This window comes from Siphateles boraxobius, unplaced genomic scaffold, assembly GCF_051911475.1.
Source record: "Siphateles boraxobius isolate OS27281-9 unplaced genomic scaffold, OSU_SipBor_1 13, whole genome shotgun sequence".
In the NCBI taxonomy this organism is placed as follows: domain Eukaryota; kingdom Metazoa; phylum Chordata; class Actinopteri; order Cypriniformes; family Leuciscidae; genus Siphateles; species Siphateles boraxobius.
This window is the reverse complement of record NW_027508733.1, coordinates 4,104,819-4,119,415: the sequence shown is the minus strand read 5'-3', so window position 1 is coordinate 4,119,415 and position 14,597 is coordinate 4,104,819. Positions and strand designations below refer to the sequence as shown.

General features: G+C 37.3%; 2 protein-coding genes across 8 annotated transcripts in view; both read left to right on the top strand.

Moving 5' to 3' along the window:
- Positions 1–14,597, top strand: part of LOC143735203 (uncharacterized) — a 151,010-nt gene that overhangs the window by 37,423 nt on the left and 98,990 nt on the right. The window contains exons 1-9 of one of the 7 annotated variants that reach the window (XR_013203068.1): positions 1,528–2,006; positions 2,635–2,970; positions 3,058–3,354; positions 3,438–3,560; positions 3,705–3,743; positions 3,833–3,865; positions 6,934–6,967; positions 7,074–7,420; positions 7,795–8,992. Coding sequence is in view for 6 of the 7 variants with exons in the window: in XM_077225270.1 (XP_077081385.1) it covers positions 1,967–2,006; positions 2,635–2,970; positions 3,058–3,354; positions 3,438–3,560; positions 3,705–3,743; positions 3,833–3,865; positions 7,074–7,420; positions 7,795–7,845 (1,266 nt within the window). In the remaining variant the exon portion in view is untranslated. Of the gene's footprint in view, positions 1–1,525; positions 2,007–2,138; positions 2,344–2,634; positions 2,971–3,057; positions 3,355–3,437; positions 3,561–3,704; positions 3,744–3,832; positions 3,866–6,933; positions 6,968–7,073; positions 7,421–7,794; positions 8,993–14,597 lie in introns of those variants that run through there. The other 6 variants (XM_077225273.1, XM_077225270.1, XM_077225275.1 and 3 more) reach the window with 6 other exon arrangements.
- On the top strand, positions 9,549–12,092 carry LOC143735315 (uncharacterized). The gene is made up of 4 exons (XM_077225462.1): positions 9,549–9,715; positions 10,361–10,404; positions 11,255–11,578; positions 11,770–12,092. Exons 1-4 carry the CDS (start codon positions 9,651–9,653, stop codon positions 11,883–11,885), a joined length of 549 nt encoding a protein of 182 aa, XP_077081577.1. The 5' UTR covers positions 9,549–9,650; the 3' UTR covers positions 11,886–12,092.

Sequence of the window (14,597 nt, the reverse complement as noted above, 5' to 3'; positions counted from 1 at the left end):
GAGAAGAGAAAACTGTTCTGGAGACCGGAGGAGAGAATTCAAACAGCGCGCGCTCACTCAACCGTTGAGTCGTCGCTCGTCGTCATCTCCGTCGTCACATCAGAGGGTGGGGGAGGGGCGCATTGTTTTAATTGAGTAAACTTACTCAATTTCTTATGTATGTGTTAAATATGAATAATATTGATTTGAATAAAGTAATATTTGTGGTTCTTGAAACAGATCAGTTTAATTATCTATTCTCAAAATATTTTGATGGAAATTTCACAAATATATTAAGTATATTTTAAATAAATAATTGGTTAGTCAAAAACTAAATTCTTTTAGTGAAAAAAACTTAAATATAACTGAAAATTTTAGACAAAATTAACTGTTTTTGGATTTAGTGGATTTTTAGTCAATTATTTTTGTATGTTCAACTCAAACGATCAAGTAAATGATGTTCAGAGATTTTATTAACTTAATAAAGTTAACTATAACTGTGATATTTACTAAGCCATTGAATTATTTTTTAGAGTGCTCTTTTTTTTTAGAGTGCTCATTTTCAGACGCTCATGTTCTAGCTGTGCAGCTGCAAATGCGCTTTACATAAAGGCTTCAGTAAATCGAGGAAAAGGAGTTTCCCCCCACTGCGCAATACGAAGTGACCGTTCGAAAGGGAACTACTATGTTTACAAGGTGTAGTGACGGCCAAATGAAGCGTTTCGAAGCATTATTGCTTTCTGATACAATTGTGTCGAAAATGGTTCATTACTCGAAGCTTCATTCAAATAGAAATTGCAGCACCATCTCCTGGTGAAGTAAATGTAATGCAACAAAGCTGAAACAGTGTTAGTGCTGTGAAACTCATTTATGTAGGTGAATTTTACAGATACTGATTAATTTCATGCGTTCACCTTGATAATAAAACATTAAGCATGATGTGTGTGTGTAATTATTTCAAGACAAGGACAGAAGATCAGACCAGCTTATAAAAAGTTGGAAACCATCACAGAAATTCTAATGGTTTCTATTAAAATACCAATAGGAACCATTGGCTTTTACCATTTAAACCACTACAGATTTTTTTTTGTAGTGTGTTTGGGACATATTCCATTAGGATTTAATGCCAATAGAACCCAACACATATTAGTAGAGAACCACTATAATTCCCATTACAACCAATAAAATTCTCATGAAAACCATTAAATCCAATAGAATTTCTGTAACGGTTTCTATAGTTTTTTTTAGCAGGGCAGTATCATGTGTGAAAGCTTTATCTTGTTTAGCTGTGGGAAGCAGAACTCTATAACTTGTTAACTGGTTGGACTGATATTTTTGTATGTTGAAAAGGATGTGCTTGTGTAACTGGTTGTACTTGTATAATGTAGCAGAGGGTTTTTGAAGTTTCTGTCTTTGATGCACGTCGGTGTCAGACCTAACATCACTAGCTGGGTGATGACAAAGAGAAATAGCCTGACTGCCAGTAAATCAAGTCTAACCCACAACCGCACCAACCACGCGCACACACACCCCCCTCCCCACCCCCACACAGGAAGCTAGGTTGGATATTTTCTGGTATAAAATGACGGCACCCCGAAGCGAATCTGTACATCTCATCTCGTGTTGGCTGAATAACAAGAAAGTGTCAGAAACAAAGAAAGCGAACTGAAGAAGGATTTTCTCTGGAGTTTTCTGCTCTGGTGATGCTTCTGCTTTTGGAAAATGAGGCTGAATTCGGGAGCTCCGTTCTGGATGTCTTCGATGAGTCGCAAATGATTTTTTCATTCGTGTAAACTCGTATTATAAATCTAACGTTATCGATCTGAAGTCAGTTTATAGCTAATAAAATCGCTTAGAAAAGAGAAAAAATAATCGTTGCTCGTTTAAAAACGGCTCATTACATCGAAAAATCTGACACTCAATAGAAAACTTTCATAACTACAATGGACTTTGTTTACTCATTTTTTACTCACACGTAGGCTACAGAATGATGTTTATTTTAATCTTCGCCGGGTTACTCCTGGACGGTGAGTAGATTTAAATGGTTTGGCACTTCACTTTACAAACTTTAAAGAAAAAAATTATATCAATTTAGTGGGCATCAAAGTAAAAAAATCTTTGTGGTCTAGAGGTCTTGAAACTGTCTGGAGATCGTGAAAGAAAATCGTCTAATTCTTGTATTAGTACAGGTGCAAGTAGCCTATTAAAAACCCTTACGAAAATAAACCATGGCTTACACTAATCATAGTTTAACCATGTTTTTATTTGCAGTAAAACTGTGGTTTTACAAATGGCAATCAGTCTCCCAAGAAACCATGGTTACTACACTTTTACTATAGTAAAACTATGGTTAATTTTCTTAAGGTATGAAACCAACATGATGCTGCTTTGTTTCTGTGCTGATGTCTTGTTCACTAATGCATTAACATTACTCGGGATTCAGTGATATTACCTGAGAACTAATTTCTTATTCACTATTTTGTTGTTCCTGTATACACAAAATATCCTGCGGGACTTGAAATCTGGCCTTGGATCTGTAAAGACTTGAACAGGATTGCTGGAGGAATTATATACTTATTCAATCAATCCTACTTTATTTATTTTGTTGAACACAAAACTGAATTCTCTGCCTGAGAAACTGTCTCTTTTCTTCAGGTGTGTTTGGTGTTACGGGTGAAGTGAAGTCAGTGTTCGTGATGGAGGGAGATTCTCTCACTCTAAACACTGATGTTACTGAAATCCAGAAAGCTGAGCTGATACTGTGGACGTTTGGACCTGAAAGCACTCGTATAGCTCAGATCAACAGAGAGGTCAATAAAGTCTCATTATATGATAAAGTTCTTGATGGGAGATTCAGAGACAGACTGAAGCTGGACAAGACTGGATCTCTGACCATCACAAACACCACAACTGAACACAGTGGTGTTTATGAACTACAGACCTTTGGTGGAAATGAGGTCCCACTGAGGAAATTCAGTATTAATGTTTCTGGTGAGTCGTTCTCTGGATGCATTTGGTTTGATTTCATTGCAGTGTCAATCCATTGTAGAGTGAAACATGTTATTCTCTGTTTTCCAGGTCCTCTGCCTGTTCCTGTCATCACCAGTAACTCTTCACACTGTTCTTCGTCTTCATCTTCATCATCATGTTCATTGGTGTGTTCATCAGTGGTGAATGTGAGTCATGTGACTCTCTCCTGGTACGCAGGAATCAGTGTATTGTCCAGCATCAGTGTGTCTGATCTCAGCATCAGTCTCTCTCTACCTCTGGAAGTGGAATATCAGGATAAAAACACCTACAGCTGTGTGCTGAACAATCCCATCAGCAACCAGACCACACATCTGGACATCAACACACTCTGTCACACATGTGCAGGTACGACAGCACTGATGGTATTTCATAATCAATAAAGTTTTAGCAGATCTAATACTGATATGTTTTCTCTCTTTCCATGATAGCAGCAGGTTTGTCTGCAGGTGAAATAGCGCTGGTGTGTGTTGGTGTTTGTGCTCTGGCTGCAGTTTTGTGTGGTATTTACTGTTGCCATCAACACAAGATGCTTAAATGGGCAGATCAAGGTGGTACGTGTTACCTAGAGCTGATTTCACAAAAGAAAGCTTAATTATGCAAAATATAGTTTTGTAAGAAAGGTTACATTTTACTTCTGTGTTCTTGTTTTGTATACATTCACATTCTAGACATTATCTGTGTTTTTTTTTTCTCAGACGGAGAAACATATAATGAGGACAGTTGTTCACAAAATGGTAAGTTACTGTACAACTGTGTGTAACTTGGTTGAAAGTTATTATGTCAGAAGGTCATTTGATGAAGTCTGTAATTTTGGTTAAAACAGGTGCAGTTCCTTTGTTGGCTGTGGAGACAGACGGTAAGATATCATGTGCTTATATTATTGTATCTTTGTTCAGCATATGGTTCATGTTGTCGTGAAGCAGCGTATATCCCAGCTAACAAAAGTGTGTTCAACATTTCGCTAATGTTCACATTAAAGGAGCATTGCGTAGCTTTTTACTTAAAAAAATCTTTAAGATAGATTTTTCATTTGTACATTTATGAGCCAACCATAATGTAATGCAAAGAATGACACCTTAATGTCCATCACGGTTGCCTCTATCAGCCTGTAGGCTCAATTGTGTGTGGAGGAGTCGGGTCCAAATTGGCGCGAAAATTCACAAAATGTGACGTCATGCGCGTTCTCGTCTACTTGGGCTTACCTCCGGCAATCGCTAGCAGTAAGTAACGTTAGTGTTTCAAATGGACTTTGCGGACGGAAAGAAGCGGCCAGCCTCCAGCACAATCCAGACACCCACGGAAACTCCTCGTAAGTTTAAAAAAAAAAATAAAAGCCTTATCTAGTGCGGCCAAAGTAGAGAGTGACCGGCGTCGGGCAAAGACAAGACTCAACATCGGAGCGGCATTTGATTCTTGGAGGGAGCACCGGTCAGCGCTGGGTATAAAAACAGACCCCGAGCTGGCTTTCTTTTTACTGCAAAGGTAAGACATAGTTACAACTCTCTGGTTGCTGTGGTCGTGCACATACGAGCGTGCGCACTGAGAACGAGCATGAGACTGGCTGCAGTTTCTCTAACGGCCACTGGTGTCAGTAACGGTTAGAAATTTCAGAACCTACGCAATGCTCCTTTAAGTTGGATAAATATGGATAAACAGGGCTTTGTTAGTGGATAGCGAGATCGTTCTATGAGAGAACAAAGTGTTTAGTGTTGTTTTTAAGCAGGAGGGTTTAGAAGAGCACCTGACATGAGGGGCAGTCATGGCCTAATGGTAACAGAGTTGGACTGGTGACCCAAAGGTTGCTGGTTCGATTCCAGTACCGGCAGGAATATGACAGGTGTCCTTGAGCAAGGCACCTAACCCCCAATCGCTCCCCGGGCGCCACTCAAGGCTGCCCGCTGCTCCGGGTGTGTGTCTCCACGTTTGCAGTGTGTGTGTGTTCACTACTCACTACTCTGCTCCTAATGTGTGTGCACTTGCTTGGATGGGTTAAATGCAGAGGTCAAATTCCAAGTATGGGTTACCATACTTGGCCGTCACTTTCACTTTCACTTATCATGTGTTATTTATTTATTTATTAAAGTTGGCGATACGAGGCTGGTGCGCCGCACAGGTGACACTCGATAGTAATGATTTTATTTGCACAATACTTAGCATGCATCATTCCCAGACCCTCATAACATCGACTTAGTAGTTTGAACTGTCATGGAATTTTAATACAGATGTTATTTATAAGAAAGGGTTACAGTGTTTATAATTTATGCGTAAACTGAGACTTTTGAATGTGGACAGACATATATTGGTTCTTTTCTATCGCTCTTTTGTGGAAAGCATACTAACTTTTTGTTCCATTGCCTGGTATTTTACATTGTCAGTGAATAATAAAAATAAACTACATAAGATAGTTAATCTGTCCAGTAAGATTGCCGGGGTACAGCAAACTAGCATGACAATGACCTGTGAGTCCCGATTGGTGAAGATGGGGCAGGCAATTACTAGAGATGTATCACATCCTCTATTTGGCGAGTATGAGCTGTTACCATCAGGCAGACGGTACAGGGTGCCATCTCTCCGAACCAACCGGGCCCGCAGGTCATTTGTGCCTACTAGTATTAGATTTCTTAACAAGCGATGAGATGAGAGAATAAAACAGAGTTGCACCTTAGCACAATTTGTATAGCACTCAAGGGGGATGTTTGTGTTGGCAAAGCAGTTGTTTGGTTGTTGGTCTATTGATGTTTTTGATCTGACGTTTGCTGTATGACACAAAATGAATTTCCGTAAGGACTAATAAATATCTATCTATCTAACTATCTGAAAGCGGGATAAAGCTGACTGGCTAATCCCAAAGTAAAGTGAGTTACAGTAATCCAATCAGTAAAATCTTATTTTGTTTTTAATTCTTTCTTGATGGAATAGGTTTTACTTTTTACTACTAGTCGAAGCTGAAAGAAGAATTATTTGACCACTGTATTTATGTTTGTCAAATTTCATGAAATAATTTCACATTTCAGGATTTTTTTCTTGTCTAGAGAGTCTATAGAGAAACTTTAGAGTCAGAACGAAGCTGAAATGATCACCAGTGTGTGAAGGAGAAACTAAAACATGAGTAAACGAGGTGATGGTGAGCTGTTTTAAACTATCAGTCGAGTGCTTGTCCACACACTGACCCAAAACTACAACACGGATTTGTGCAGGGAGTTATCACAAAGAGAGGAGAGAGGTGTATTATGGATATTACAAATAATCAAAGCTGTTTGCTGGGAGTTGTGGGAGAAAGGGTGTTGCTGTGTCCTCTGGGCAAATCCAGGTTTCAAGCCCAGGATGTGGAGCTTTATTGACTGGCATTTCCACAGTCCCAAACACAGAGAGCGATGAGGAGGAGCACAGAGACTGCAGGCTTGTTGGGTCATGATGTACAGCGCTTCTCTGTTTATCTACCCTTTCAAATTTTCTAACAAAACTACTTCTTTTAACTCCTCCTGGCTGTTGGTCCAATTGGAATGAAATATGCATGATCCGGAGACCCTCATGACAAAAAAGTTATCACAATTCTTTTGTTTGATTGTTACCAATATAAGCCAAATATTTTGGGCGAGTTTGTCCTTTGATAAATAATTGACTTTTATCTTCGATCTGCCAAGTCCAAACTATAACCAGCAGCACCTGAAAGATTTAACAAGTTTAGTGGCAATGACTGAAATTATGAAATTAAGTAGAAATTATTGTTATATACGGAGCCCCTAAAGGGACATGGGGAAAAAAATGAAATAAAGGAAAAAATATTTATCAATGTTTTTGCGTTCCCCATGAGAAACTTTGCAAAGTTACTGCAAACGTTTTGCCAGCAAACGCAAAGTCTCTCGGGGAAGCGCAAAAGTATTGATTTATTATTTTTCTCCCAACTCCTATTTTTTCCCACAGTTATACAGTTATACAGGCTGTAGGAAGTCACCAGGTTAGTTGTTTCCATCCAAAGTTGTGAATTAAATTGGAATGCCGCATAAAAACATTTGGTCAATAGTTCGATCACATCTGAAAAACTGTTTCTGTTTGTTCTCCAGGTGTGTTTGTTAAGGAAGATAAAATCACGTCAGTGTCGGTGAAGGAGGGACAATCTGTCACGCTACACACTGAAGACACTGAAATACAGGGATTGAAGATGATATGGTGGTTTGCTGATTCCAAAAAACACAATGCTAAATTTACTGTCGTAGCTACACTGAATAAAACAAACAATGAAGAACTTCCATATAATAGAAAAATTCTCAAATTCAAAGAGAGTTTAAAACTGGACCTCAGCACTGGATCTCTCACCATCACGAACATCACAGCTAAACTCTGTGGACATTATAAACTCCACATCACCAGCGAGGGACAGATGAGCATTCATACATTCATTGTTGATCATGTGAGTAGGTCTTTCAAAGCTTTTAAATGCCTTACTAACATGAAAACTTTTAATACTTCATTACATTTTATAATTGGTTTCATTTATATAGCGCTTTTCTAGGTACTCAAAGCTCTTTACACATGGAAGGGGAAATGTCCTCAACCACCATAAAGACAGATTATAAAAGAAAGGAATACAGTTATATGTTATTTGCATCTTTTTTATTAAACAGAGACACATTATGTAGTTTTTCTGTCTTTGTCAGAGCTCCATATTTCATTGTGAATAGTTAAAAATCACTGTAGTGGGAAGCCTAATTTAATTTGTAGATAAATGGGAACATTAAAAACTTTACCTATTTTTACCTTCTATGATTCTTTATTTTCTTACAGGTTCCATTGAATAGAAAGCAGATCATAATCCGGAGACAAACCTGCCCTTGATTACAGTATATAAACACAGTATTTAAATTCCACTTACAAAAACAAGAAACATTTAGCTATTTTTTAACTTTTTTTTATACATTTAAAAAAATTTTTTAACCATCTAATGATAAAATGCCTTAATGATAAAGATAAGAGTTCTGTACGGCTGACATAAAACGTATGTTTAGTCGCACTAAACCTATTTATCAGGAGAAAGGAGATATTCATCACAACAGTTAATTTGTGTTTATTATTTTAAAACTGCTGTACTGTTATTATACTAATATTTTTAGTATTTTAGTATTAACTCTTTCCCTACCAGTGTTTTTTTTCGTTTTCACAAGTTTCATCGCCCCCAGAATATTTGTTGTACGAATATTTGAACATGCAATATATCAAAAGAAAGAACCAAGCCTCTGTTTTATTCTTCATGCATTCTTTTTTATTCATTTATTCAACACTCGAATGTGGGTAAGTTTCATAAAAAACAACATTTTGAAAAAAAAGTTGAAAAAATCACGTTTTTGTCAAAGACTACATCCAAATGGGATTCAGAACGATGATCAGAACACAGATTGAGTAGCTTGAGTCCATCAACACCCATAAAGCTTCACAGTCCTGTAGCTCGTTCTGGGTCAACATTTTATTCACATTTCATTCAATTCACTTGTTGGATCTTCTTCCCCTGTGTTTTGATCAGGAGATTCAGTATTCTTTCAGATGATGAGTAATAGCGCCCCCTACCGTATAGCAGTGAAAGCGGAAAATTCCGTCAATGGCAGGGAAGAGTTAATAGTTTCTGCATATTTGTCCCCTTTTCCTTTTTTCTATATAAAGTATTTAATGAAGTTATGACATGTGCAATTAAATGTGCCTTGATCTTTTGACATATACGAGGTCTTTGTACATCATGAAGGTTTATTATAGACAAAGTGTTTATTTAATCAAGCAAAAAGGGATGAAAATCGAATAAACTGCACTTGTTAAATATTTTCATGGTACTTATACAAATCATTGTAAAACAATATTTTTATAAATGTATAAATATACAATCTTTTATTTGTACAGCTTTGTAAATTGTATTTTTGTTATTTTATATATATTTATATAGGCCTATATGTATATACAGTACACATTTGTAAAGAAAAATATATTTTTAATCAAAGCTATGTGTTTGGTCCTTATGTTCAAAATATCAAATGTGCATATGTGGTTTAGATTATGTGCTGAACACTGTAATCAAATCCAATCATTCATTAGGCTATTTAAAAATTAGCCTACATTTCGTGCATTAAAATTTGTAAAAAAAAATTATGATCGTAAGAAAAAAACAACAACGAAAGTTAGAAACTTCTGAGAAGAGCAAATCACCTTCCAAACACATTTATGACGGTGGCATCACATTCTTACAAGTTGTTTAAGGCAAATAGTGTTGATTATATGTTTGATTGAGTATATTAGGATGCATGTTATTTACTGGATGTGTACCCATTCAGTTTGCTTTAACTTGTCAATGTATGTTTGTTTGGGCTCAACCGCTGAAGAACCGAAATCGCTGACATACATATATAGCAGTATAGATCACTTTATCACTTACTTTAAAAACGCTCGTTTTCAAATATGACCATAACTGCTTCGAAATTACTCATACTTTGAAAAAAAACACTCGAGGTAACCAGGGGCGGGGCTTTGACGTCATCCCAGCATCTGCGAATCACCTTCACCGAGAGGCGGGGCAACATTCACAACTTTCACTTTTAAAGAGAATGCGCCTCTTTTGAATTTTGAAATTACTGTAGTTGACTTCTAACCTGAAATGCAGTATGACGCTTTTGTTGACAGCTAATTGTGAGAATATCCCTCACACACAGTACAACACGTACCGACGGTAAGACGGCTTTCTCAATTTAAACTGCACGATGTAGAGTTAAATATATAAGTCTATCATCATTCATTTGCATTGTACTCGTGAGATTCGGAAGGGTTTTTGGCGTGTGATATTGAATTATTGTGGTATTTAGTCAGTAGCCTATGTACCATGATTTAAGGCGCAATGTGTGATAGAATGACTCGTATATTTATACATGTGCAATAGATTTTTTTTTTTTAAAGAAACGACTATGCATAGGGACATTTTTGAATTTATACATTCAAAATTCTGTTTCATGGCCTGTTTCAATTCAACACTCATTGACAGACATGGGGGAAAAAACTTAACGAACCATGTGCATAACGCAGTGAACTGTAAACACACAGTAAATCATGCAGAGTGATGCTTCATTCATTCCATTGAACAAAATATCTGTCAGTTAACAGACTTTGACCAATCAGGTTTACCTTCAACTGTCAGGGCCAATGTAACGTTAGATGTGATTACTTATGTGTAGATGTGATAGAGACAAGATAGATGTGATTAATTATCACATTTGAAAGCCATTTTTTGATAATGATGGCTGAATATTTTTCATTTCTTTTTGTACACTTGACATTGCTCAGCATAATAGTTATTTAAATGTTTTCTCTTGATTGTCAGATGCTGTTTCTTCTTCTATCTGTTGGTGCTGTTGATAGATACAGGTAAGTTAAGAACAGAGCAAATACTGTACAGTAGTGATAATGGTCGATCTAGAAACACTGAAGCTTAGAAACCTTTATGATAATTTTGTTTAGAAATATTTGTTGGCCTGTTTCAAACTGCCAAAGTCACGTAATTTCAGCAACGGCTCTGAAAATAATTTTATGATTATTTGAATGGTTCACCGCTAGGGGGCGATGATCACTGTGAAGCCATGAATCATGCGGATTCAGTGAGATCGCCCCCCAGTGGCGAACATAACCATTGAACAAATATCTATGGTTTTTACCTGATCTCTCATCAGTTTGATACATTTGGGACGTTTTAATGAGACATTAGTATAATTGAAAGGAATAATATTAGTATATAGTCGAGCAATCCATGGAACAAACAAAACAAACCCTGGAAATTGATAAAGAACACATATTACACAGACACTTGATAATCAATCATATTAGATGATTAGTTAATTGCATTTGATTGATTTTACTTTTAAAACAACATTTGGAATGGGTTTGTAAAAGGTGTTTTATGCATGTTTGGCCTGAGTATCTGTTGCAAATACACCATTCTGACCAGCAGGGGCCGCCAAAACATTTCCAGCATTATTTAAGAAGTTCCAAAGAACATTTTACATTTGAATTAAAGAAAATATGACGGTACAACGAGTCACTGATCAATGTAAATTTATTTTTAAGCTGCACTTGATTTTGGAATTAGAAATTAAGAAATAATTGTATTAATATTAAATATTTGAAAAAAACAAAACAAAAAACGAACAGATTTGGACTCCACTGTATAATAATCGGGAGCGATTACATATATGTAAAACTAAAAAAAGTTGTTTTCTAGCCTCTCAGCACAGGTCAGTTGAAGATGTTGAAGGAGGCTCTGTTGTTTTGCCGTGCCGTCACAGAAGCATTGTATTTAAAGAAAAACATCTGACAGTCTACTGGAGACACAACGACACCAGGAATGTATACGATATTATCCATGGTAAAGTTTCTGTAAAGGAACAAGACCCAGCGTACAAGAACAGAGCAGAAGTTTTACCTGAAGAGGTCAAGGGCCAGATCTTGCTTAGACTCACCGATCTTCAGCTCTCCGATGGAGGAACGTACATCTGTTTTGTTCCAGATGTGGGAGTTCATCACAGCACACAACTGCTGGTCAAAGGTGTTGTAATGCCTCCTAATTTAATACATTAGGAGTTTCAATGTGATTACAATCTAAACAGAGTTGGTATAAATAGTCAAACATGTTGTATTGTATTTGCATGGCAGATAGTACACATATTTTGGTCTATTAGCAAAAAATCTAATAGTTTTCAAAGAGTTTAATTTTACTCCTAATGTTTGCCTTCACAGAACGGCCAGTAACAGAACACAGAGCGGCTCAAGTGAGAAGCCATGCTACAGAAACCAGCCTGGGAAGATCTCTACAACTCCTACTTTTACCGGGATTCATTCTGCAAATTATTTGATTCTGCTCGTTCTATTGTTCCATTGATGTATACATTTTACTTGTTTAAATGTTGTTTGTTTATAGATGATGTGCTGTACTACTTGTTTTTACATTACATTATGCAAATGAATAGTGGATTCAAAATGGCAACTACAAATGAAAAGTTTTTTTTTACATTTACTCAGGCAGTTTTCAGACGACAAAGTTTAAAGCCCTTTCTTGCTAGCGTGATTTGTAAATAAAATATTTTTTAATCAAAGCTATATGTGTTTGGTCTATATATTCAAAATATCACACATTTAAATGTGCAGATGTGTTTTAAGTTATTTGCTTAACTGCAATCGAATCATTCATTATTCAAAAATCACATTTCATGCATTAAAATGAGTAAACAATTAGACTACGTAAGAAAAAAATAAAACGAAATTCATAAACTTCATTGAGAGCAATAAATCAACTTTCAAACACATTTACGGCGGTGGCGTCACATGCATTTTATTTAAAGGTTGTATCAGTGATTTCTGGCCCAAAAATAAATGTCTAATCTTTCCTAACGATTCGCTAGCTGCCCGCCCCATAAGCATGCCGTCCAAAAACCGCGTCTCTGTAGGCAGCCTAGGCTCTGAGATCTGCACACAAAAACAAATGGGTACAACCATAGACATCATATAGATAGACGCCCTATCGACCGCTACTGCCTACTGGCGCAGCGAGCCGTGGGGCCGCCATCTTAAACCGGTCACCCGCTCCGCTCAGTGTAATCTGTTTGGCAGGTGCAACGAGCTGCCAGCGCATTTAATTAATCATATCTCACTGAATACCGAACTGATTTTCACGCGGTTTTTTTTGCTGCAAAGGTCATACACGTAGCTACGATACAGGACACATTGAATATTTTGTTCACAAAATACAACTAATAGTACGGTAATGTTAAATGTTAAATCTTACTTGTGTAAAGTAATCCCCGAGTGATGGTCCGCCGATTTGAGCAGGAATATGCTGCACAATGCTCTAACATCTACTGCTGCTATGCAATGCAAATAGGAGTATGACCTGCTTAATATGGCGGCCGCATTTCTTGCGCCACAGCGGCCAATAGGGCATCTAGTCTCTATATGATATCTATGGGTACAACCACCACTCAAAACCAAAATAAAGTGTTCCAACCAATCACTGACAGGGGCGGGTGTTGTGAGGTTTTGCGCTCGTGCACGGCTGGACGTGAAATCGGAGCAACACCCGCCCCTGTCAGTGATTGGTTGGAACACTGTTTATTTTGGCTTTGAGTGGTGGTTGTACCCATTTGTTTTTGTGTGCAGATCTCAGAGCCTAGGCTGCCTACAGAGACGCGGTTTTTGGACGGCATGCTTATGGGGCGGGCAGCTAGCGGATCGTTAGGAAAGATTAGACATTTATTTTTGGGCCTGAAATCACTGATACAACCTTTAATGTAAATAGTGTTAATTATAGGTTTGATTGAGTATATTAGGATGCATGTTATTTACTTGATGTATACAGTTTGTTTTAACTTGTCAATGTTTGGGCTCAACCGCTGAAGAACCGATATCGCTGGGCATACATATATAGCGGTATAGATCACTTTAAAAACGTACGTTTTCAAAAATGACCATAACTTCAAAAATGACCATAACAGTGGGCGGTGCTTTGATGTCATCCCTGCATACAGGAATCACCTCCTTCGAGAGGTACCGGTATATTCACGACTTGTACTTTAACTTTTACAGAGAAGGCGCCCTTTAAAAATGTGAAAATAGTTGACTTGTAAACCAGAAATACAGTATGGCGCTTTTGTTGACGGCTAATTGTGAGAATATCCCTCACACACAGTACAACACGTACCGACGGTAAGACGGCTCTCTCAATTTAAACTGCACGATGTAGGCCTAGAGTTAAATATATAAGTCTATCATCATTCATTTTCATTATACTCGTGAGATTCGGTAAGGTTTTAAGGCGTATGATATTGAATTATTGTTGCATTTAGTCAGTAGCCTAGGATCCTTTAAAAAAAAAAAAAAACTATTCATAGGGACATTTTTAATTTATTATTTCAAAATTATGTTTTGTATCAATTCAACACTCATTGACAGACATGGGGAAAAAAACTTAACGAACCTTGTGTATAATGCCGTGAACTGTAAACACGTAGTAAATCATGCACAAGGATTCATGTTTCATTCATTCCATTGAAAAAAATAGCTGTCAGTTTACAGACTTGGACCAATCAGGTTTATCCTCCACTGTCAAAGCCAAGCCAAGACAAGACCAGAATTTCAATGTGGTTTCAGACTTTTGGACCCCACTGTATAATAATAGTGAACGATGAAATTTATGTAAAACTAAAAAAAAGTTGTGTTTTCTAGCCTCTCAGCACAGGTCGGTTGAAGATGTTGAAGGAGGCTCTGTTGTTTTGCGGTGCAGTCACAGAAGCATTTTACTTGAAGACTTACCCTATTCTGATAGTCTACTGGAGACACAACGACACCAGGAATGTATACGATATTATCCATGGAAAAGTTTATTTAAAGGAACAAGACCCAGCGTACAAGAACAGAGCAGAAGTTTTACCTGAAGAGCTCAAGAAGGGCCAGATCTTGCTCAGACTCACCGATCTTCAGCTCTCCGATGGAGGAACACACATCTGTTTTGTTCCAGATGTGGGAGTGCTGTGCGACCGGCTCGTCCATCTCATCAGCCTCATAAGAGACAT